The 26,482-nt window shown below is 36.9% G+C and overlaps 1 protein-coding gene across 1 annotated transcript in view; it reads left to right on the top strand.

Moving 5' to 3' along the window:
- The window catches only part of USH2A (usherin), a 944,914-nt gene that overhangs the window by 215,083 nt on the left and 703,349 nt on the right, over window positions 1-26,482 (top strand). The window contains exons 18-19 of the mRNA XM_027871555.1: window positions 3,299-3,468; window positions 8,089-8,233. Coding sequence (XP_027727356.1) covers window positions 3,299-3,468; window positions 8,089-8,233 — 315 coding nt within the window. The remainder of the gene's footprint in view (window positions 1-3,298; window positions 3,469-8,088; window positions 8,234-26,482) is intronic.

The following is a 26,482-nucleotide window of genomic DNA, read 5'->3' on the forward strand; positions in this document are numbered from 1 at the left end:
GTGTGTGTGTGTGTGTGTGTGTGTGTGTGTGTGTGTGTGTGTGTGTGAGTCAAAGAGGGAGGCAAGCAAGCAGAGGCTGGCAGGGACAGGCATGGTCACTTTAGGAAAATAACTTTGATGGCTATGTAAGGGATAGACTGTGGTGGGGAGAGATCATCATTATCATCACCACCACCATCCCTGGCATTTACATGGTATTTAAGATGTCAAAGTGCTTAACAAATGCTATTTCCTTTGATCTTCACAACAACCCTTGGAGGTCGGTGCTATTATTACCCCAATTATACACATGGGAAAACTGAGACAGAGAGAAGCTAAATGACTTGCTCAGGATCACCTAATAAGTATCTGAAGCTGGATTTGAACTTGTCTTCCTTACTCCAGTTCAAAATCTCTATCCTAGTAAGAGGTTACTGCCATAAGGATAGTAAGAGGTAATGAGGGCCTGAACAAGTATGGTTGCTGTGTGAGTAGAAAGAATTGGAAATTTGTGGGAGATGTTGTGAACATAAAAATGACAAGCTTTGGCAGCTGACGTGGGATGAGTAAGAGTGAAGAATTGAGGATGACATTGAAGGTGAAATCTTGGGTGAATGTGGGAGGATTGAGTTGCCTTCAACAGTATTAGAAAAGGTCAGAAGTGTGATTAGTTTTTCAGTAAAGACAATGACTTTTGTTTGGGAAATGTTGAGTTTGACGTACCTATGAGACACTGAGCTCAAAATGTCCAGTAGGCAGTTGATGATGACTAGGATGAGATATTTACATTGAGGAGTCATCGGCTGCTGTTCAGACGTTTCCGTGGTGCCCAGTGCTTCAGGACCCCATTTGGGGTTTTCTTCGCAAACATACTGGAATGACTTGCTATTTCCTTCTCTGGTTCATTTTAAAGATGAGGAAACTGAGGCAAACAGGGTGAAGTGACTTGCCCAGGGTCACACAGCTAGCAAGTATCCGAGGCTTGATTTGAACTCATCTGCATAGAGATGGTAATTGAACTCAAGTGATGAGATTCTATAGTGAAAGAAAAGAGAAGAGGGTGTAGAACAGAGCCTCGAAGGACCCTCACAGTTAGTAGGCATGATGTGCCTGAAGTACCAACAAAGGAGGTTGAGAAGAAACAGAGAGATAAAGAGGAAACCTGGGAAAAATCAATGTCACAAAGGGAGGAGAGAGGAGACTTAGGATGCTATTATTTAACTGAAATTGCTTTCTCTAAAGTTACCCCTCCTTCAATCAAGTAACTCCATTGCCTCCCCATTACTTTTATCAAACTGCTGTTTGCCATTTAAAGGTCTTCATGACATGGCCTCTTCTGAACTTTCCATTCTTCTTGCACATCATTTGGCCTTCACATATTTTACAGACAGTCATAGTGACCTTCTTGTTCTTTGTACATGATACTCCATCTCCTGTCTTCCTGACTTAGTATTCACTATTCTCTTCCTCCAATTCTCTCCCTTCTCACCTCTATCTCTTACAATCAATGGCTTCCTTTAAGACTCACTTTAAATATTACCTTCTGCAGGAGGCATTTCCCATCCCCCCAAGCTTCTAATACTACCTCCTAAGGTTATTTTGTACCTACTTTGAATATATCATATGTGTGTGTATGTCTATGACAATTTTGTACAGCTCTGCCTCACTTAAATCCAATTCACACGCAAGTCAAGGCATCACCCTTGTAATGTCATTGGTCATCTTTGAGAATGAAGGACAAGCAACAGCAATAGTATACATATATACACACATGTATATATGCACACACGTGTATATTTATGCATGTATGTATATGTGTGAATGCATGAGTATATATGTATGTGTATAAGTGTGCGTATGTATGTACATGTGTACATCTGTAGGAGTATATATGTATACACACATGTGTATGTGTGTACATTCATATATGTTGTTACCCTCATTATAAAGTCAGCTCTTTAAAGGTAGGGAACATTTCCCCTTTATTTTTGTATCTCTAATGTTTGTCACAGTGCTGATATTTGTTGATGGATTGATCCTCCCACTTCCAGCCTTGGATGTCACAACTAAAGCTCACAAAAAAGAAAATCAGTTAGAAATTTTTTGAATCAGTTTCTTAAGACCAGTAACTTGGATATAAGATTCTTCTTAATACTATGTACTTAGTGAAAAACAAAAAAAACCATTTTCCTTACATGAAAAACTTTCATTTACGTCCTTCTGTCATGCTCTGTGTTCAAAGAAATCCAGATCCTTGATCTATATTTGAACGGTAAGGCTCTTTGAGGGAAAGTCATTTTTATGTTGGCATTCATGGGAATATTCATGAACAGAATGTTCATTGTGCTTGAGGATCTCTTAATGACTATTAGCCATCTTGGACAAATAATAGAACCATGCTATCACAAGTGATGAGGCATGGAATTCTGGAAGGGGAAAATCAAGGTCAGGAATGAAAAGTAATGGGTGAAAATGCAATAGTGGACCCTCATAATATTATGGGTCACTGGCTAATGGAAGTGAGATGAGGTCCTTTGGTAATACACCTTTGGTTAGCACATTTTGAAATCCATATCAGGATACCAAAGGTAGCAGAAGAATATATGTGTATATATGTGAACATTCCAACTAAGATTTATTTAAAGCTTTTTAAAGTCACTGTGGGTAGTAGGATCCTTCAAGTTTACTTGTTTCTGAATAGTAATTTTTCAGATGGAAAACTGGTTTGTCTCAGTGCAGTATTTTTTGCCTAAGATTTTTTTTATGACTTGTCCGTATTTTATTACTAGCTCTTCGAGGCTTGTCCACTTAAGTGAATGTGACTTTGCTTCAGATACCTAAAACAGGAAGCTCACGTGATTAGCAATGATAGAGATTAATTTCATGTCTTCTTGTTACCCAGAAAAAGATTGCATTTAATATGTTTGCGTAATGAAGCCTTTTCCTTTGGTCAGAGCTATGTGGTGTGAATCAGGCTTTATTTCAATGAGATCTTCTTAAAAGTATGAATTTTTCATTGATTCTTCCTTAATAATTTCCTACCCCTTATCTAGAAGATACTTAATACCATATTTTATTTATTTATTTTTAACATTGCCCTAATGAAATTTTTTTGATTCTGTATTTAGGAGATAACTTTATTTGTAGATGCCATAAAACAATAGGAAAATGCATTTTGAATTTTTTTTTTCAAAGGGGATTTTGATTTGAAGTAATTTTAGAAAACAGAACTAGCGTACAAATACTGTTAGAAAACTTGCAATCATGATGTAAACCAATAAGAACAAAGCACCTTACTCAATGTTTTATCTGTCTTCAGCTCCTGTTTTCATGCCACCTCCTTCAGTATTTCCTCTTTCTCCATATTCAGTAAATGTGTCTTGGGTGAAACCAGGAAATAATGCAACAAGGGGAGAAGTAGCAGGGTATAAAGTCAATTTGATTTCGGAACAAACACCTCACCAGCTAGCCTTCCTTGAAGTTTCACAGGTACTGTTATTTTCCATTATTCTTCAATAAATGTTGACTAATAAGTTTATATTATCATCCTTGCTGAAAATATAGGTATTCCAAAATTCTCTTTGCTGTTTTGGTCAGATAATAAAGGCTGTATCTTTCTTGACCAACAAGCTTAGATTTATGTGCATGAATTTTTACTATTTGAAATTTGGTCAACTACGTGACCAAAAGAACTGAAATAATTTTTCAGACTACATTATTAGCCCAAAAAGGTGGTAGAACATCTGTAACTACTAACTCATATGCCTCCTTTTCTTATCTTTAAAAAATATTTATGAAAATTATCTACATGGATATCTAGTTGTCTTTGATAAAAATATTAGAAGGAGCAACATTTCACAAATTTTTTTTTCCCCATCAGATCACATCTTTAAAGTGAAATAGTTGGCTTAAAAGTACAGAGAATAAAAGATGGTCAGGTACCATCTCAATTTTGTCTTTGTGTTCCAGGGGCCACACAGCAGAGTGCCTGGATCATAACTAGAACTTAATAATTGTTTTTTTATTGAGCTTTCACTTATTAATTTCCAAAAAAAGATTTAACGTGATGGACCAGAATATAGACTTAAAGCTTTTTTCTTCCAACTAACAAAGTCATTCATTAAGATTATGCAAGATTTCTTTTTTTTTTTGCTCTCCTTTTCCTTTATTATTTTGTTTTATTGCTTCATTCTCATGGCTCCTCCCATTAGTTCTAATTGTTCTTTACATCATGACTAATCGGGAAAATATGCTTAATATGAATGTATAATTAGAGCCTATATCAGATTGTATGCCATCTTGGGTGGGGAAAGGAGTGGAAGGGGGAGAAAATTTAAAACTCAAAATCCTATGGAAGTGAATGTTGAAAACTAAAAATAAATTAATTAATTATCAAGAAAAAATAATCAATTTGTTAATTATGGTTAGCAAATATTCAATAAATTGAGGTTATTGGATTTGTCTTATAAATCAAAAGACTGCTGAGGGTTGCTGATCTTTTAAATACCTTTGGAAGAATGAATGTTCCCAACAGTTGGAAATCAACTCTCATTGGTTTACAATTAATAAGAGAATGAATATTATAATGAAAGGTGAAGTTATTATATTTTTATTTATTTATTTATTATTTGTTTCCAACATTTACTTCCACAAGATTTTGAGTTCCAAATTTTCACCCCATCTCGCCCCTCTCCCCACCCCAGGATGGCATGCATTCTGAATACCCCTTCCCCTAGTCTGCCTTACCTTCTATCTCTCCCACCCTTCTCTTATCCCCTTCCCCTTCAATTTTCCTGTAGGACAGGATGAATTTCTGTACCTCATTTCCTGTATTTCTTATTTCGCAGTTACATGTGAAAATATTTTTTTTAAACATGTGTTTTTAAAACTTTGGGTTCCAAATTTTCTCCCTTCTTCCCTCCCCACTCACCCTCACTGATAAGCCAAGCAACTAAATATAGGTTTTTCTGTGCAGTTATGCAAAACACTTCCATAGTAGACATGCTGTGAAAAACTAACTCTGTTTCCCTTAATCCTATTCCCTTAATCCTAACCCATTTATTCTATTCTTTCTTTTGACCCTGTCCCTCCTCAGAAGTATTTGCTTCTGATTATTCCCTTTCCCAATCTGCCCTTCTCTCTATCATTCCCCTACTCTCTTGTCCCCTTCCTCCCCTATTTTCCTGTAAGGTAAGACAGATTTCCACACCCAATTGAGTGTGTATGTTATTCCCTACTTAAGTCAAATCCTATGAGAATAAGATTCACTCATTCCCTCTCACCTTCCCTTGTTTCCCCTCCACAGTAAGAGCCTTTTCTTTTCTTTTCTTTTTTGTGGGATAATTTACCCCATTCTACCTCTCACTTTCTCCTTCTCCTAGCATATTCCTCTATCACCCCTTAATTTTATTCTCCAGGTATGACCCCTTCATTTTCAACTCACCCTGTGCCCTCTATCTATATCTATATATACATACATATAATTTTGTCCCCTCCAAATACCCTAATACTGACAAAAGTCTCATGAGTTACAAATATCATCTTTCCATGCAGGAATGTAAACAATTCAACCTTAATAAGTCTCATGATTTTCTCTTTCCTGCTTATCTCTTCATGTTCCACTCGAGTCTTGTATTTGAAAATCAAATTTTCTATTCAACTCTGGTCTTTTCATCAGGAATGCTTGAAAGTCCTCTATTTCACTGAATGACCATTTTTTCCCTTGCAGGATTATGCTCAGTTTTGCTGGGTAGGTGATTCTTGGTTGTAATCCCATCTCCTTTGCTCTCCGGAATATTATAGTCCATGCCCTGTGGTCCCTTAATGTAGAAGCAGATAAATCTTGTGTTATCCAGATTGTGTTTCCACAATACTTGAATTATTTCTTTCTGGCTGCTTGTAATATTTTCTCCTTGACCTGGGAAGATTTCTTGATAAATACAATCACATGAAAAAACTTTGTTCAGGAACTCTGAAAATAAGCAGATATATGCTCATTAAACATATTTGTTATTGTTATCAAAGATGGGGAAGACACAAATGCAAGATGGTGAGGGGTGAGGTTATAGGAATGGCTTGCCACTGGCCAGTCCCCTGGCAATTTAGGTTTGATTTTGGAACAAATGTGTTCCAAAACATAGAACAAAACTTTCCTAAAAAAGAAATAGTCACAGAATAACTGATGATTTTTTTTAAAAGGTAGATTTACTTAGTCATACTTACTTAGTCATAGCAGTTGAAAAATATTCATAGAAGATATTCAGCAAGAATACTATCTTGATTCAGTAGAGCATAGATGCCTTCCTTCTGTTTTGCCTTGGCAGACCTTTTGGTCAAGGAGTTTCTCATGACTTTATCCTCAGGCAAGTGTTTGCACCATGGGTTTTTCCAAAACAAAACTCAAATTCCCTATCTCTGTTGAAGATGACACCATCTTTCAGTCTTCTTGGTTGTGAAATGAAATAATCTGCCTAATGTCAAACCTGGTTCAAGCAAGTTTATGTCAAAGGTTGGACTTGAACTCAAGTCTTCATGGCTCTGAGGCCAATTCTCTATCCAGTATGCTATGCTGCCTCTTACCCTGCATATGGTAGCCACTTAATAAATGTTTGTTAGGTTGGATTACATTATATTGTTTATTTCAAAGTCAATAACTAGATGATAAATCTTGAATAAATTGGTCCCTGAGTTTATAGATGTATACATTTGTGTGGTTCTTTTGCCCATTTTTCTAGTCAGAGGTATGTAGTCAACTCTTTGTTCTCTTTCTGGTGGTACTTTCCCTATCTTCATTTCATCCTTCACACTGCAACCAGATTAATCTTGCTTATGCATAGGTCTGGTTGTGTTACTCTGCTCAAAAATCTTCAGTGGCTCACTATTACGTACTTGTTAAAATCCAAATTCTTTCACCTGGTGTTTTTGACCTCTACATCAGGTAGCACTTTATCTTTCCAAGCTTATCTCATATGACTAACCTCCATGTAATGTATACTTCAGCCAAATTGGGATAATGTATACCTTGAACATACCCCATGCATTTCTTCTTTTGTCTTTTCAATTCCTACAGTCCTTTAAACCAGCTCAAATGCCACTGCCTCTAAGAATTCTTCCTTGGTCTCCCCTGTCAATAATGACCTTTTCCTTCCCCACACACTTTGCAATAAACTTTATTTAATACCTCTCAAATTCCCTTATATTGCTATTTTTCACTATAGTTACCTGTATAGAGTATGTACCACTCCTTAGCTAAGCTGTAAGCTCTGTGAGTCCAAGGACAAAGTTATCTAAATTTTGTCTCTCCCTCTCTCTCTCCCCAAACCCAACACCAAAATACAGTGCTTACTACACAGTAGCCATGTAATAAGTGTTTCTTCAACTGAATTGAAACTCTTAGCTTATCCAAGGTTGGCAATTTAGTTTGAGGTTTGTTCAGGCTTTATATTCTTCTTTAATTCTCCTCGGCCTCTATTTAAGCCAGAAAGCTGGAAGGGAACTTAGAATGGGGATTTAATTTGGGCAATGCTTTTATGTTATCCCTCAGTCAGTCAGACAATTGAGAGCTGACTTTATTTGAATGCTGAAATAATCTAGTTAATTTTCTTTTTAGTTCAGTTTTAGGGGAAATGATAGTGTTTATTTAACACAATGACACCTATCTATCCATCCCTACCTCTCAGCATATTGGCCATGGTATCCTAATTTCCTCATGCCTAAACTGCTCCATAGTTTAGCTTGGATTTCATCACATAATAGTGACACTGTCATCATCCTTTATCTCCACTGTTGGTGGCAATAACTATCCCACCACGCTGCTTTATGAGGCAATAACTTGGTTTCCTCATTTATCCACTCAGGAACTGGATTATTACCTCATAAAACAGTGTGATGGTATAATTATCAATTAAATTCTAGCTTGTTGAGATTCTGCCCCACCTCGTTTCTCCCCCCACCCCCAAAAATCCCTTTTCCTAATAGATCTTGGCAATCATTTTCACTGTCTGAACTCATGGAATTTTGAATATAGGGACCAAAATCTATTATACTATTAATTATGTAGTAACAGGAAACCTAGAAATGCCAGATTGTCATTGCTTGTTTCCTTCACAGGTTTTGTACACTGCTGAAGCACAAGAATGCTTTCATGTTGTAAGGGGACTAAAGCCTTATAGGATATATAATTTCACCATTTCTCTCTGCAATCTGATAGGGTGTGTTACCAGTACACCAGGAATGGGACAGACCTTAGCAGCAGGTAAGCAAGTTAGAAGAGACTTTTTAAATGCCTCATGTACCATGTTCAACTTTGACTTGCCACTTAATCTTTCTCTCTCACACTCTCCCTGCTCTATTTTTCACACATACTGCTCCCTTGTCCTACAGTTAGAAATGTACAGAATTTAAACTTGAAGTATGTGGGAGGTGCCAAGGTGATCTGACTCTCAAAAGTGGCTGCCAGAGGGTTGGATTTGCCTATCTCTGACTCTGAGAGTTCACATTATCGATAGCAATTTGTTAACTTCAAAGTTAATCAACAAGTATTGTTATTCACGGGCTATATTCCAGGCACTGCATTCTGCTGAACTGGGTATAAAAAGATAAAAATAAAATAATCCCTGTCTTCAAAGATCTTAGCGCAGGGGTGGAGGAATCTGTAGTGTTGAGGTCACATGTGGCCCTCTAGGTCCTCAAGCTTGGCCCTTTGACTGAATCTAAACTTCACAGAACCAACCCCCTTAATAAAAGGATTTGTTCTGTGGAATTTGGATTCAGTCAAAAGGCCACATTTGAGGACCTAGAGGGCCACATATAGCCTTGAGGCCACAGATTCCCCACCCCTGTCTTAGGGAGTAGAAGGGAGACACTTGTGTATGAATAAACACATGTGCATGTACACACATATAAACATATATACATACAGATATGTGTGTTTATGTGTGTATATATACTTACATAAACTATATCTATTTACTACTTTTGTCATTTATCTGTCTATCTGTCTGTCTATCTATCTATTTATTTATTAGGGATAGATCATAATGGTGTTGTAATTTCACTAGTACAGGGAACTATTGGGTGATGAAACTCTTTTTAACAATGCAGATGAGCACTTTTTCTGCAGCTTATACTCTTAGAGAGTTGCCTAGAGTGCTGAGAGGTGATTTGCCCAGGATTGCAATAGCCAGCATGTGTTAGAGACAGGATTTTAACCCAAGTCTTCTTGGTTCTGAGGCTGGGTCATTACAAAATAAATAATATGAGAACCTGGTTGACTAGAAAGATGATGGTGCTCTTGACAGAAAAAGTGCAGTTCAGAAGAGGGGTGGTTTTTGGAGGAAAATACAGTTATCCCTTCCACATCATGACTTTCCCCTTTATGTTTTTGATACATTGTGGATCATCATAAGAAATTAAACAGGAATTTTTTGGGAGTTTTGTGGAAGCCACAGAAGACACACAAAAGCCAGCAGATGACACCAAAAAAGTTTAGAAACTCATAAATGTAAAAAAAAAGTACAAATAGTATTGTATAATATCAACATATTTTGTCTATTAATACCATGATAATTCATACTTCTTCTCTGGTATGAAGGGAGGGCCAAAAATTTTTATGTGAATTTTTCAAATCACAGGGGTGCCGTGCCCCTAACCCCCCCAAAGTGGAAGAGATAACTGTAATGAATTCCATTTTGGACGTGTTAAGGGAATATCTGGTTTAAAACGTTTAGTAGCCAGTTGATAGAGGACCAAAGCTCAGGAGAGACACTAGAGCTAAATATATAGATCTAGGAGTCAGCTGTCTATAAATGATAATTAAATGGATACATCACCCATTTAAGGAAAGAGAGAGAGAGAGAAAGAGAGAGAGGGAGAGGAAGAAGAAGAAGAAGCAGGAGAAGGAGGAGGGTAGCGGTGACATAAATAGTATAGATAGTGAAGATAGTGAAGATAGGTCTTAGGAGAGAGCCTTGTGGGACACCCACAGGGAATGGGATGTGGAAAATGATACAGCTAAAGATACTAATAAGAAGGTCAGACATATGGGAAGAGAACCAAGAGAGCAATGTTCTAAAGATACAAGAAGGAGCAATTACGCAGGTGTAGAGAGTGATCAACAATGTCAGATGCTGTAAGAGATCCAGAAGGATGAGGATTGAGAAAAGCTCATCAGATTTGGCAATTCAGAATGGTACAGTTTACCCTATTGCTATTTTTTACTTTTTCATAATTGGATAACTTCTTATTTCTTTGGTTAGTCTATAAAATAATACCAAATTTGCAAAATTCCTAAAAATCCCATATGATTTATCAGAGGCATATGCTGTTCATATGAAAAGGTTTTATTCATTTATTCAAGGATGGATTAAAAACTAACTTAATTTGCATAGGCTAGTAAGAAGGTTTTACTTCTGATTAGGTGCCTTACTAACTTGAGTTAATTGAAGTTCAGTAAGTTTCCAAGTCACAAAATTTCTTAGTTGGCAATCTAATGAGGCTTAGTCTCCTGGTGCTATTTGAGAAAATGCCCAGATGTGGAAAGCGTAAGAAATGCTTAGATGAATTGTAGATATTGTACAAAAAATTATGTAGCTACAAAAATATTCCTTAGATCTCCCTTCTAAATGGCATCCTATTACTAATGGGCCCAGTGCTACAAGGGAAGAAAAAAGAACAAAATTTGTTAACTCCGAAAAATTAAGAGTTTATTTAGTTGAGGTGATTTTTTTATTTAGCCAATTTTGTTTTCATCAAATAGGTAATCTCTCACAGCATTCTCTAAGCCCTCTCTAAGAGAAAAAATACACTTTTTTGCCTGATTCTTCTCTGCTATTGAATTCTTAATCATTTGAATGTATCTTCATCTTACTTCAGTACCTCATTGTGGTGTTATTGACCCTGAGTTTTTGAAGGTCAAGTTCGAAGAGTACAAACTCTTGCAGATTCTAACATGCTAAAAAAAAACTTTTGAGTATGTCACTTTGGGAGGATTAGCCCATCTAATTACAAAGAAGTTCATCACCAGTAGAATGACCACTTGGTCATGAACTGTGGTTATGGCACCCTATGGAATAAAGGAAAATATAAAATGACCTTCAATCTTATAGGTTCCTTTCCTGCTTTTGCTATGATAGTTATAGTGGAGAAAGGATCAGGGGTGGAGAGTCATTAGAATCACACAATTAAAAAGAAATTATTGATATCTTTTATTTTTATATCACCTGCATTTCCCAATCTATCTCTCCTCCTCTTATAAGAGGAATCCTCTATAACAAAGAATTAAAAAAAAACCTCACAGTTAAGCAAAACTGACCAATGTAAATCGACCATTTTTCTTCTTATTCTAGCTTCGTTAAATATGTGGAAAAGGTTTCCAATTTCACAAAACTAAAATGATCAATTTTATCTTTTGTGATCATCTTTGTCATTTGTTTGGTTCAGAATTAAACTCCTAGTGATAGCTATGAAATGTACTCAATCTGGTTCTTTTCTAATTTTTTTTTAGCACCTAGCACAAAAAGTGTTACATAGTAAACACTTATTGAATGCTTGACCTCTAATTTTCAGGTCACATATCCATTTTAAGCTCATTGGGATATATGTTATGAGATGATTGTCTAACTCTCATTTCTGCCCATCAGCACTCCAGTTTTCCCAGTAGTTTTTTAAAGATTAAATACATATGAGGGGAGACCTGTCATGTAGTAAATAGAAAGATGGTTTCAGATTCAGGAAAATTGTGGTTCAAATCCCTTCTATGAACCATACTGGCTCTGTGATTCTTGGCAAATCACTTAACCTCTATGTGTTTAAGGCAACTCTTTTATTTCTGTAAACTGTATAACAACTGCTATTCTTCATTGGCAGGAGTTTCATCACTGAAGAATTCTCTACACCAATGAAATCATAGGATATATATATATATATATATCTGTGTATATTCATAGATGCACATGTATGTACATATATGTGTGTATACATGTATACACACACATAGGTAGCTAGATGGTGCAGTGGATAGAGCACTAGAGTTGGAATCGAATAGAACCTGGGCTCATACACTTCCTAGTTGTATGACCCTGGGCAAGTTACTTAAACCTGTTTGCCTCCATTTCCCTTATTTGTAAAATGAGCTGGGCAAGGAAATGGCAGACCATTCCAGTATCTTTACCGAGATACCCCAAATGGAGTGATGAAAAGTCAGACCTGACTGAAATGACTGGACAACAAAATATATGTGTGTGTATTTATATGTGAGTGTTCACATGTACACATATATGTATATGTATACTTTAATAGGTTCTTTTCTTTCTCCCCTCATCATTATTGAGCGATCCAAAAGCAACCATTCCACCATGAGAACCATATCTATATAGCTACATCTTTATCTGAGGGAGAATGCTAGATACGGGCAGTGGCTTTATTGATGTATAGAAGTTAGTATCATACAAATAGATGTTTTTATTTGCTAAAGAGTATATCTTTTTGATTCTTGATGAGAAGGACTTACAAATAACTTAGGGGTTCCTTATCTAGTACTTGAGTAACTGGCCCATCAGATTTTTTTTTTTTTGAGATGGGAGTAAGGTAATTGAAAGCCCTTTCCTCAGATGATTATCTCTTGGTAGGAAGAAAGATCATTGAGCCCTTCTCTGAAATGATTATCTTAGGGAAAAAACCCTGAAACTTTAATATGGGAAAAAGTCAAATTTGTAAATACTTGCTACAGAGATTTACATACCAGGGCCTTCATGGCTTATGAGATGTGTCAGTAGGCAAATTCAGGGGGCTGGAAAAAGTCATCCCTTGATGTCCATCTTTTTTCAGATTGTGCATTTCTCTGCTGCTATCCTTCACACTGCTTTCCCTGCATAATTTCTCATTTATAATATGGTACAGCCTGCTCATGCCTATCATGCACCGCTCCACTGCCCTTTATGTGATCCTCAACTTGGGCTTTTGAGAAACGGTGCTACTGCAAGGCTTGCAGCCATGTAACAAACCAAAAGAATATTTGCCATGCAAAAGATGGGTCTTTGTTTGGAGAAGATTGGGGTCATTAAAAGAATCGTGCAATTTCTCAAAGGTGATCTATCCCTCTTTCCTCCTCCTGTTCAATTCTGAGCTCAACTTATTGTCCATTTGCTGTGTCTATATAAGTTATATGCAGTCATGAGGACCCATGAAACAAAGGAAGTTTAACCAATTTAAATCAATCACTGCAATGAGGAGGTCCAAAGAGGACAGCAACTACCTTTGGCCAGCAAACATTTGATCAGAGGGAGCTAGGTAGTGGATGTGGAGTCAGGATAGCCCTAGTTAAAATTTGACCTCAGATACTTACTGCTATATGGTCCTGGGCAAGTCATTTAGCCTCTGTTCTTTCACTTGTGAAATGGGGATAATAAGAATTTCTGCCTCCTAGAGTTATTGTGAGGATAGAATGTGATATTATTCACAAAGCACTTTGCAAATCCTAAATGCTAGGTATGATTGATCTTAAAAAGCAGAGTAAGATGGCAACTAAGAGCAACATTGATTTACAATACAAATGTTTACTCAATCTTGCAGAAGATTATGATGATTCTGAAGAGTATCATCCCATAAAAGAGCAGTAAATCATTTTTAAAATGTAGCTATTCATCATTTGGATATTTAAAGATAAAACTTATACAATGAGCAGGTAAAGTTCAGAAAGATTTACCTAGATTTCCATAACAAATTCTTTTCTCCATCAGTGATAGTGTAGTTGCCCCTTTTGGACTTAGAGGTCTCCACATCCTGCATGAGCAAGTAGAAATGCCACTAAGTAAAACAGGGGTTGGAATAGGAATTGCACTGGACCGAGGAAACACAGAGGGGAACTAATTATGGGCAAATACAGTTTTTAGTCTCTGAAGAAAAAAATTTCAAGCTTTTTGAAAGAGAATAGAATACAAATACTGTTAGGAGAATGATGATATTAATAATAATAGGTAGCACTTATGTAGCTCTTTAAGGTTTTCAAAGTGCTTTACTGATATTTCATTTGATCTTCACAACTAACCTGGGAAGTAGGTGCCATATTTATTTATTTTTGCAGATGGAGAAACTGAGATTAAGTGGTTTAGTGACTTGGCCAGGGTCTTACAGTTAGTGTCTGAGTCAGGATTAGAACTCATGTCTTCCTGACTCCAGATTCAGCACTTTATCCACTGTCACCTAAATACTACTGATCTCATTACCATAAAAATGTAAAAGAAAAAAATTCAGTAATTCCTGATCCATCTTCATGCATTTTCAGTCCATCAAGAAACATGTATTAAGCACTTACTATGTGTCAGGCACTGTGCTGGGCCCTAGCGATGTATCTCTACAAAATCTTTGTGGGAATAATCTACTTATATGTCTAGGGCATCCTTGCCATACGGTATAAGAAAATACAAGAAGGTAAAAGAAAATGTGTTCTACTGCATACTATATCTTGATATCAGACAATTGACTGAAAGTGGAAAGAAATATAAAATCTTGCTGTCATTATTTGTTGACTATGAAAAACAGAATTTGATTTGGTGGAACAAAATGCTACCTTATAGGGCCTCATTCAATTATGATAACAGCTAGTACATAAAATAAGTCTTTAAGGTTTGCAAAATGCTTTACAATATCCCAATTGATCCTTCGAACAGAACAATCCTGGGAGATGGCTGCTATTATTATCTCCACTTTATAGTTGAGAAAACTGGGGCAGACAGAGGTTGTGATTTGCCCAGAGTCACAGAGCTGGTACCCGAAATGGGATTTGAACTCAAGTCTTCCTGACACCAAGCCCAGTACTCTATCTACTGTACCGCTTAGCTGGATATCACTCAGGCATATGTCAAAATCAAAGATGATTCCTGAAAGATGTAATCACAAAGATAACAGATCTAAAACAGAACTCATTATCTTTCCCCCCTAAACCTTCTCCTCTTCTAAACTTTCCATTTCTGTTGAGGACCTCACCATCTTTCCAGTCATCCAGCTTCTCTTCTTGCTCATCCTTGATGCTTCCTTCTAATTCACCCTACATATCTAATGCTCAGAATTTTTTTTCCGACAATATCTCTTGTATCCATTCCCTTCTCTCCACTCAGACAGTGATCAGCTTAATAGTCAAGCCTAAGTTCTCTTTTCTTTTTTGTTATCCATCTTTCCAATGACATCCTTTATGCCGCTTCTATACAATTCTTTCTTGGTGAAATGTTGCAGTCTAGTCACATATACCATACACTTCTCCACTGCCCTTTGGATGACCAATAACTTTAACATGAATTAATTAATGAAAAAACATTTATTAAGCAGTTATTATATAGCAGATTTAGTTCAAGTCTCCTTCTCTCTTACCTGAACTATTTGGGATATGCTGCATATACTCCTCGACTTGGCATTTAAAGCCTTTAACGTGATGTTCCTGTTTACATTTTTTAGCTTTATCGTATATTACGCTTCTTCACGTGAGCTGTGGTCCAACAAAACTGGTCCTCTGGTCCTCCTATGTGGTGGTCTATCTCTCTATCTCTATGTTTTTGTACTGGTCATCCCTCATGTCTGGAATACATTCCTTCCTCTTGGTCTTGTACATTCTAATTTTCCTTCAAGGCTCAGCTCAAGCCTCACTGTCTACAGGAAGGCTTTTCTGACTTCCCCAGATGGTTTGTTCCCCCAGTTTGATTGTAAGCTCCTCAAGGGCAGGGACTATTTCACTTTTATTTTTGTTTGCTCAGCTTGGAGCAAGTGCCTGGCATGTAGTAGGCATTTAATGAATGCTTGTTGCTTGATTTATTTGGTGATCTACTCATTAGTAACATGAAACGAGATATAAAAAGAGAGACATATGCTCTCCAAAGGTGGTTGGCACCATTGCTTAGGATGTGAAGCATAGAGTCCAAATGGAAGAGGGATTCCCTATAGACAGTGATGTCCTTCAGATACTCCATCTGTGGATAACATTGTGCTTATGGCATCAATATCCATAACATTGTAAAGCCTCCCAAATAAGAATCATAATTACAGAAAAGATTTTGACCTGCCTCTTCATATGCGAAAAACAAAATGGATGAAGAATATTTCTTGTCCTGACTATTGTATACAATTGGATGGAAAACATATCGATCAATCTCTTGAGTAGCAAGCATTTATTAAGCACTTACTATGTGTCAGGCACTGTGCTAAATTCTGGAGATACAAAGAAAAAGCAAAAATAAGTCCCTGCCCTTAAGGGGCTTATGGTCCAATGGGTGAGACAACATGTACATAAATATACATATAGAGTAGATAGAAGATAATCTTAGAGAGGGTGGCAGGAACAGATGTGGAACCAGGAAAGGTCTCCTGCTGCAGTTATAATTTGACCTAAGTCTTGAAGGAAGCCAGGGATTCTAAGAGGTAGAGATGAGGAGGGAGGTCATTCCTGCATAGTCTTATACCGTTTAGGAATCCAACTAGGTGACTCAGTGGATAGAGTGCTAGACCTGGAGTCAGGAAGACCTGAGTTAAAATCCAGCCTCATGCATTTCCAAGCTGTGTGATAGTGGGTAAGTCACTTAATCTCTCTATTAACTTTAACCTCTTAACTTAACCTTTGTGTTGCCTAGCACATAATTGACATTTAATAAATGCTTAATTTTTTCCTCCCTCCCTTTTTCCTTCCTTCCTTTTTTCCTTCCTTCCTTCCTTCTCTCCTAACCTATACAGCTAGGCCATCTGTCCATATATTCTGGAGAGATATTGTTCCTAGACACTGAACTAGACCCAGAATTGAACAGGGGTTAGAGAATTGGCTGAGGTTCTCTTTACAAAATTGTCCAGTGCCTACAGTAACACCAGGCTGCTTCTTGGAAAAAAAGGTCCGTCCTTTTAGTAGTAGTATTCTCTTGTTGATGTCGTATGGTTAAGAATAATGTAATATTCTCCTCTCTGGCTAACTCTTTTGCAATCTCCTTGACAACCATTTCCCTACCCACATCAGAGACCATGCTCTTTCATGGAACACAGGAAAGTCCCAGTCAAATAGCATTTTACTCCTTTTGCTCTGGATACCCACTCCACAGCTTCTTTTCCAAACCTGTGGCCTCTCCTCTAAACACCATGTATCCCATGACATCATCATTCTGTTTGATGACTGTCTCTCTCAGAACACTATTTCAGGAAACCCTATCCACATGCCACTTCACTCCCTCACCCCTGGCCATCTACTGCACAATCTACTTGGGTACCTTTCCCTTCCCTTACTTCTCCCAAATTCTATAATCATAAACTGGGATCAAATCAACGCTACCATTGCTCCTGTGTGGGGTATGTCAACTGACTCCCACATGTCCCTACTTACCATACCTACAACTTTCTGGACCAAAGTTTCTCTTCCAGGCTATCACTCATCTATATGTATTGTTTTGCCTTTTAGAATGTAAGTTCCTTGATGCCAGAGACTATCTTTGCTTTTTAAATTTGTATCCATTGTATCTACTATATTGTAATTGCTTAATAAGTGTTTTTTTTCATTAATTCATTTATGTTAAAGTTATTGGTCATCCAAAGGGCAATGGAGAGGTGTATGGTATATGTGACTAGGCTGCAATGTATCACCAAGGAAGAATTGTTTTGGAGAAGTTGCATAAAGGATGTCATTGGAAAGACAGATAACCAGAAAAGAAAGAGAGCTGGTCATTTAGAGAAGCAGAGAAATAACTAATGGATAGCTTGGGTGCTTAGTTGGATTCCACACAATATGAAGACACATTGAGATAGTCCCTTCCTGTGGAGGATTTAATGGTAGCATATCAATCAGCAAGCACTTATTAAGTGACTATTTTATGCCAAGCACTATGTTAGGTGGTAGTGTTGGTTAATTTTTTCAGTTCTGTCCAACTCTTTATGACCCCATTTGGGGTTTTCTTGACAAAGATACTAGAGTGTTTTGCCATTTCCTTCTCCAGCTCATTTTATAGATGAGGAAACTGAGACAAACAGGGTGAAGAGACTCGCTCAGAGTCACACAACTAGTGAGTGTCTGAAGTCAAATTTGAATTCAGTCAGACAAGTCTTCCTGACTCCAGGCCCAGCACTCTATCCACTATAGCACCTAGCTGCCCAATTAGGTATGTTAGGTACTTTTGTTTGTCCTTTGTTCTGGAAGAGGACCAATGACATCAGGAAGCTGACTTGCAACTGAATTGGATTTAAGTGAGGCAGGGCTATGCAAAGTCACTAGCCTCATTCTCTGCCACAGAGCCATCTGGGTCCAGTGGCAAGGTATAGATCAGGATGACTAGGGATGGCCCCCATTAGGTACTAGGATACAAAGAAAAGAGTAAAGTCCTGGTACCTGCTCTTAGGAAACTAACATTCTATTGATGGGTTAAAATGCCAATAGATAAATAAATGGAAGATATATTAAAAATAAATATAAAGTGATTATTTTTGTAAGGGGAGGCTTAAACAACCAGAGGAATTAGAAAAATTTTCTTGAAGGAAGTGGCCCTTGAGTTCAAGAGACCTAGAAGTTCTGAGAGCCCGAGGTGAGGAAGCATCCCAGAAGGTGGAGAAGATGGTCTTTAATCTGCAACATTGGTGGGGCTACTGGGGTAGATGACATAATTTTATATTCCCTCAACTTATATAAGCACATATAGCAACATTTTGGGGTATCAGAGTTGATCTAAAATATGCAGAGGAAATATTATCATAGGTTTAGCTTTCAGAAGCTGTGTATTCTAAGAGCACAAAGCTGCTAAATAACCTTTGGAGGAAATTGTAAGAACTTGATTCTGTTAACTTAGTTGCCTGTCACTCAGAATTCTTAAAAGCCCCTTGCAAACTCAGATTCAAGTATTCTTTCCTCACCTTTTAACTCTCTGATCACCAATATCTCATCTGCTCTAATAATATCTTTATTTTTTTTCATGGAATTTCTCTTCTCTCTTAGTTGAGGTCAGTTTAAGAAAGAGTGGGACATCTCTATGCCCAAATATCAAGTGTTTCTCACCCGCATTGGACCAGTGCCTGCATAACATCCTCATCTGGATGCTTCAATGATGCCATACTTGCAGAATATCACACTTCTTCCCATTAAAACCTTTTCCTGGTCTAATGTGTGTGTGTGTGTTGCCTGTACTCATTGAAAGAATACAAAATTTTGTCTAGAATCTATTGTCTTCTGATTCTCAAATGAAGTAATTCTCTCCCAAACCGTTACTATTTAAAATGGGATTTTAAAAAACCAGTTTACAGTCTGATTTTTAACTTTTTAATTCTTTCATACATGATACCAAGATGAACTATATGTTTATTTGCTAGGCAAAGAATGAATTAATTTATCAACTCATGGAATCATTAGGAACAAAAAATAGCTTTGATGACTATGATTTAGTTTATCATACCATATGTGAAAATTTCAAACTCTTTGAGTCAAATGAAACAAAAAAATGTTTACACCCCTTGGTCACTTGATATGTCTACATTCATTCATTTTCCCTTCTGCCTGTTTTTTTTTCTTTTGGACTAAATATCTTCTGAGATTTTCTTTCAATGTCTGGATGAAGAAGGTGAATATATTGATATTTTAGATCAAGTCAATATAAATGGGTTCTAAAAGCTATAGTGTAGAAAAGCCACACAGAGGGATTTGTATCACCATCATTCTTCCAGCTTTTACTTCTAGCCTGTCACTGGAGCACGGGAGGTAGAATTAACTTGAAGGACATAGTCACCATAAGAATGTAATTTGGCAGTAGCTTCAAATATTAGACGTATCATTGAGCCTTTTAAGAGTGTCAAAGTAAGAGAGCATATACTTCCTTCTCAAATCTCTGTACGGAATACAGAAAGAAAGGCTTGTAAAGATCTATCTAGATAAGTTTTGGGAACAACTGGGTAAATGTGATACAGTTATAGCTGTCTCCTATTTGTCCTTTTCTACTAAAAAAAAGAATTAAAACCATGATTGGCATTGATGGCACTTTTACTAGTGCATTGTATTGCTGTTCCTTTTCTTTTGATGGCAATTACAGGGTTCAAAAGCTAATTTGTGGAAGATAGTCTTCCAGGGGCAGCTGCATCTGGCCTCTTGGCAGACTCCTTAAGCAGTGGTATTGGAAGCTTTGGAGTTGCCTCTGGGTTTACTGGAGTAATGATGCTGATGGGCTGTCGTAGGTTCCTTGATGTCATTTTCTCTTTGATTACCCTTTTAATCTAGGTAATTCCTGCATTTTCATCCTTTGTGAACGAGGTCCAGAGTAAATCCTTTTTGAGAGAGGTTCCTTTTTGAGCTCCATTCATATAGTTACAATGTGTCATTTCCTTTGCTTGTCATAAATTGGTCTTCCTGAGAAATATGTGCCACAGGCTTAAAACTACCCATATCCCATTAACCAGGTAATTAGTGGTGCATTAAGTTTTCTTTCTGAAGCCAAAGTAAAATGCAGAGGCTGTTTGCTGCTGGGTTGAAAACATACATTGTTTTGCATGCATGTACATAAGTCTTTTCATTGTGAATAGGACCCAGAGTGATTAAACAAGCACTCTTAATATGTTAATTTATAATTTTAATTACAACAATCTTGTATATATAGTCATTAGTGAATACTAATATAAATATTTTTCTACCTTTTTATTCATAATGCATAAACCAATCATCCAGTTACTTCTCGGCAGTTGCCTGTTTTCGTTTCATAATACAATCTTTGTTCTTAGTTATGAATGCATTTTGTTCGTTCCTGTCTTGAATAATCCCTCATTAAGCTAGTCACTTTCTGCTCCATGCTAAAAAGGAAAAATTATCATGCAAATGTGGCATGCCATATTAAAAAGCACATTACCAAACACTTTTGTTGCTGTCCTTCAATTAGTTTCCCTTCTTTGAATTTAATTCCATTTGTTGTTAAACTAGTGACTTGATGTATGGACTCATGAATCTGAGGCTGCTGCCAAGAATGTGGGGGAAAAAAGCATCAAAGCCTCTTCAGAAAGCTGCAGAGGCGAGCTGAAATGAATTTGCTTCACCTTTGACAAGAACACTTGAACAGCACTGGAATCCTCTGATGATTCGGCTTGGCTAATTATCCAATTATTTATTTCAAGAATAAAGGCACTATTTTACAATTAGAGAAGTGCATCTGAGAAGTATATAGAAATGTATCTGAGAAGTATATAGAGAAGTGAATCTGAGGAATTTGGTAATGATGGGTGACTGAAGGAACTTCCGAGATGAACAGTATCTTCTCAAACTTGGCGCACAGAAGGTTCTCAAGAAGGCATTCCCTGCTCTCTTAGTGAGATAGTTCAATGCTCGAAAGTTATTTGTTTGTTCTCAGGACATTTCTGAAAGTGGATTACATTATTCGTTAGTCAACCCGTCGAATTTCCATGGTCTTTAAGCTCTGTTTAAGTTGTATTTCTCTTGATTAAAAGCTTTTGGTTCAAAGCGATACTTTTTAATTGCCTAATGATATAAGTCAGTTCTTAGGAAAGAACCGCACATTTAGGAGTTCATTTGCAATATAACTGAAAAATTCATTGCATGGCAGTAAAACAATTTACTGTTAATTACAAGGAGAAGAATTTGCTGTAGCATGCTCCCAGATTGCCATGAATCATGCAGCACTCCTAGAGATTTATAACAGATGTGTAAGTGGGATGAATTAGCAGGGTTTAATAACAGAGACACAAATCATGCAGACTTCAAGGAGCTTTAATTGATATACTAGAATGTGACGGGCATGAATCACTCAGCCATTCAACAGCACTGTAACATATGGTCAGCTCAATATGCTGCATCTTAAATCGGTTGGTGAGTCGTTGGTTGGCCCATATGGTGGTGGCAATATATTTTTCACGATTTTTTTTTAAAAATCTATTTTTAAAAAAGAAATATGATTATAACGAGTGCTTGTTATTGAATAGTCACCCAAAAGACAAGCTGCCTTTTGTTAGGATTTGAAAAGGGCAGCTACCTCAAAGAAATGGTAGCTGTTGGGTTTATAACCACATCATTGGAAGCGGCAAGCGCAGAAGTAACTGTACCAATAGGTGACCCAGAACACTTGAGGCCATGGTGAATTGTAGAGGACAGCACAGCTGACAGTAGAGTAATCTGGGAAATCTCGTTGGCCTGGTAGAGTAGCACGAATAAAATCTGTGGTGTCGGTGTCAAGAGAAGCAGAGGAATGCCCATATTTGCCTGCCGTTGTGAAGACAGATCCTTGAGTAGGAAAGTGTATGTGCTCATGCTTTTACAATTTGGTTCTTTAAGGGAAGGAGTGAATGTTTATGCCTTATACTAACCTCTTCAAGAGGACATTCATCAAAGGGATACTGATAAACCATTGGATCGGAATGGCAGAATTCCCATGTAACTATCAAAGAATTATCATTTCAGGAGATGGAAACAGGTAGCCTGGTAAAAGTTTGTAACCTATACTGTAAACACATTTTTATTGGAACTAAAATCTGGCAGCTTTCTGAAAAGCTTTCGGAACATTAGTAAACCTGACAGACTTGAGAAAAGAGTATTGCAGCCTTAGAACTGTAGCTGCCAGAATTTAATGTCAACAATTAAAATTTATTTTGATCCTTACCTAGTGTTTATTACTGTTTGTATACACAACAGACCTTACTAATACAGAGATGCACTATTAGATGGAATTACCATCTGTTCAGAGTGAAATGCTGGCATCTGTCTTCGATTCTAAAACTAAAATGATATTATTTCAAACAAAACAAAATTAACTGCTCTTTATTCACCAACTTCAATTTTGTGTGTGTGTGTGTGTGTGTGTGTGTGTGTGTGTGTGTGTGGCCACCCAAGGAAAAGGCTTGTTTGCGAAGTTTTTAATGACCTTTGTCGCCATGTCTGCATTTAGATATATGGCTTTAACATAAGTTATATGAGCCATCTGTCTTTATTGGTCTTTTTGGTGCCCTCTTTCACACAATAGCATACAGCAATCATAGGCTTTTAAATACTGTTTTAGCTTTATAATACATTAAATATGTATTATATAGCAATGCATTAAAATAACATAATTAAAATACACAAAATGTGACTTTGAGTCGGTGAGGCTACAGTATGCAAATTATTTTGACAGATGTGTCTTTACCAAATGTGACTAAAAAAAATTAAATAGATAAAAATTATAGTCAATTCATTTTAACAAAGTCGCTACAGGTACTACAGTGACACCTTTAGGAAAATATATACCATATCTTTTATGCCTGGATATTTTTAATTTCCCTATACACTAAGGCATATGTTAGAGATTTATGTACAGCCTCCTCTCTCTCTCTGTGTCTCTCTCTCTGTCTGTCTCTCTCTCTCTCTCTTTTCCCCTCCCCCTTCTCTTCCTCCTCCCTCCCCTTGCCTTCCCTCCTTTCCTTTTTCCTCTCCTCCTTCTTCCTCTCCTTTTCCCTCTCTCATTTTGCCTTTCTCCCTCCTTTCTTTCCTTCTCCTTCTGAGTCTCTATCTTGGTCTTGCCTCTGTTTCTCTGTTTCTGTCTTTCTCTTCTATGTCTCTATCTCTGCCTCTGTCTGTGTGTCTCTCATATATTAGAACTTAAATATCCTATTAAAATAGTCTAGCTTTCTTTAAAAGAATCGTGGTGAATCAAGAATACTGGCAGATGCAATACTAATGTTAGATCAAAGATGCTACTTTCTGAAAAGCAAAGGCTCCTATTCCATATATCACAAAATAATAAATTGTGTCATGCCAATGTTTAATGCGTGTACACAGTGCATTAACTGTAACTGTAGTACATTTATTTGTGCTGGAGGAGACTTGAAAATGATTAAAAAATCAATACTTTGCTGTCAGAGAAGCATGTGTTACGATGCATTTAAGTAGTTAATTGCATAAGCCCCATAAAAGCTTCAAGTTTGGGTAGCAGGGATGCCATAATTACAGTCCAAGCAGCTACCATTTATTAATGGTGGACTTTAAGGGAACACTGGTTATTGTCATCACTACTGGCTCTATGTACGGTTCAGAAATAATGGGCCCTCTACTCTTTCGTCTGTGCAGAGAGAATGCCTGTGACCCAGTGATTAATGAGAATCAAGGCAATCCCTGCTTGGCAGAAGTATAGGCATTAGTGGGCAATGTTCTTTTGATGGGTAGACTCGCTGTCATGGGGAAATCTATAGGATCCTCTGAAGTTTATAAGATTTTCCTTTTTGGAGGAGCTAACTTTAGTGCAGCTGCCAGATAGAAAAATCTTCATATTGTGACAAACATTTGTCTATGTCCTGGGCCAAGCCATTTTAGAGTTGCCTTTGATAATTTTTTGTTGTTGTTGGAGGGAGCTAGTATGCATTATTAAGTAACAGCACTTCACCTGTGCAGAGAAGAACAAGGAACCACCTTTATGTCCCTATCGAATGCGAATGCCACAGCCTCATGTCAGTCAACTTCTCTTGCTCATAGAAGGACTCTTTTCATTTGAACATCTCAATTTTAGCAACAGGAAGTTGGTAATACTTAAAATATTGTCATAACTATGCTGTCTTCAAAGAAGCTTTTGTCCCCTTCAAAATTAAAAAGATAAATTCTTCCTCCAAAGCCATTTTTCCAATCCAGCTTTGTGCTTAATACTTCTCTTTATTTAAACACTCTGCTCTCCTTAGGCCAGGCAGTTCAGGACTTCACACCACCCCACTTTAATTTTGACATTATAAATTTCTTCATTATGATGTGATACTAATTAGATTATAAAGTCATAAACGACGCCTAAAGAGGAATTTATAGCATCCAGAGATTTTTAAAAGGATATTTATAAGACAGAGAATAGAAGTAGGATCATTTTTCTAGGTTAATGCAGGAAGTGAGACATGCTAATAGTGCTAGTGTAAAAAATACAAGAGCATTATTTTTTATTTAAAAGAAAAATGGATTAAGGTTTTTATGATGGTCTTCTTTAAATATGTTGGTTTTTGAAGGCAATCCTCATGTTTTAGATGCTATCACAGAATTTAGGATGCTACAAATAACCAACATGTCATGGTAACAGGTGACTTTTATGTGATGCTCAATCTAAAGTGGAGACAAAGAGTTGATTTATTACATAAGGATAGAATGTATCATTATTAGTAAATTTTACTATATGTTACTTGGAGGCTGTACCAATCATCCTATCTGGTCATTGTGATTCATTACATATGTAGAGGAAATTCTGTGTAACTCAAACTATTTATTGTGATTTATTTTTATCTGAAGTCAGTTGACTGTCAAAGTACTCCTGTGCTATAGGAGAGAGAGAATCTTAATTACACCCGTTTTGTATATGAACAAAACAACAGAGATTTATATGTATTAAATGGTTTTCTTAATCTCATGTAGACTTGGCACTGGAGACAGGAACTGAAATCTTACAGAACACAGTCATGACTGTTAGCATACTCCTTAATTTGCTGGGGTTTTTCTTTTTTAGCCAGCAGGTATTTAAGTATTCAAATGTATTTATTCATATCTCTAAGCCCATCACTTAATGATTCTGTGAAATCAGCCTACAATTTCCCCACCTTTTAGCCACTTCTTATGTGTCTTTTTCTAACTGCTTTAGAAATATCTATGATCTTTTCATCATTCTTCTTTTGTGAGATTAGCCCAGCTAAATTTGTCTGTAACTATGCTTATCCCCATCTTCTAGTCTTGGAAAAACATTGAAGATAATGACTCAGTAGGGCACTTACTTTTTAAAACTAACAGGGATGGTTGAATCCTCTGCAAGAGTCTGTTTGACAGATCAGCTGGGATTTAAAAAAAGGCCAAAGGAAAAAAATGTGTTCTGACTAGAGACATCCCTCTGACATTGATTCCCTAAGGCTAATATAACTTCTTCAAAGAAAGATTTCCCCATGAAACTAAAAGGTGGTCTCCTACCAGCTAAAGTTAGAACACCGCACTAATCTTAGGGGGCTGTCAAAACCAATGGCACGTACTGTTACTGATAAGGACCATTTTACCATGCATCAATTGGTGGTCATGCCACCTCTGTTAGAAGGTTAAACCAAAAGTGGGAAGCTGCTTGGAGTTTGATTTTTCTAACTTGCCTCCAAATTTATATCCTTAACGACAAAGAGAACATTGATTCTGCTATATAAGAAGTGACTCAGATTATTAAGGCCATACAAGACTTTTTCAACATCCTCATTTTGCCAATTTCATGGGATGATGGAGAGTTGGATCAGAATGTTGAGGACCACATGAAGCATTGAAGAAAAGGCTGCTGTGGACCATGGTAAACCCACCCCTCAGTTATTGGGTGTGTTTTTGCACTCTTCCTCCAACTGTTCAGTTAATGAGAAATCACAGTCATTTATACCAAAAATGTGGATAATTTTAATACAAATTTAGCTAAATTGAATGTTTCTCATACTAAAAGTGGTATTTGGACCCTAGGAGGATTTAAAAGGGATTATGAAGAAGACAACTGCAGAGCTCTACCTTTTGGCACTAACCTTGGGTTCTATACATGGGAAGGACAAGTTATCA

This window comes from Vombatus ursinus, unplaced genomic scaffold (assembly GCF_900497805.2).
Source record: "Vombatus ursinus unplaced genomic scaffold, bare-nosed wombat genome assembly UNPS02014798.1, whole genome shotgun sequence".
Classification (NCBI taxonomy): Eukaryota; Metazoa; Chordata; class Mammalia; order Diprotodontia; family Vombatidae; genus Vombatus; species Vombatus ursinus.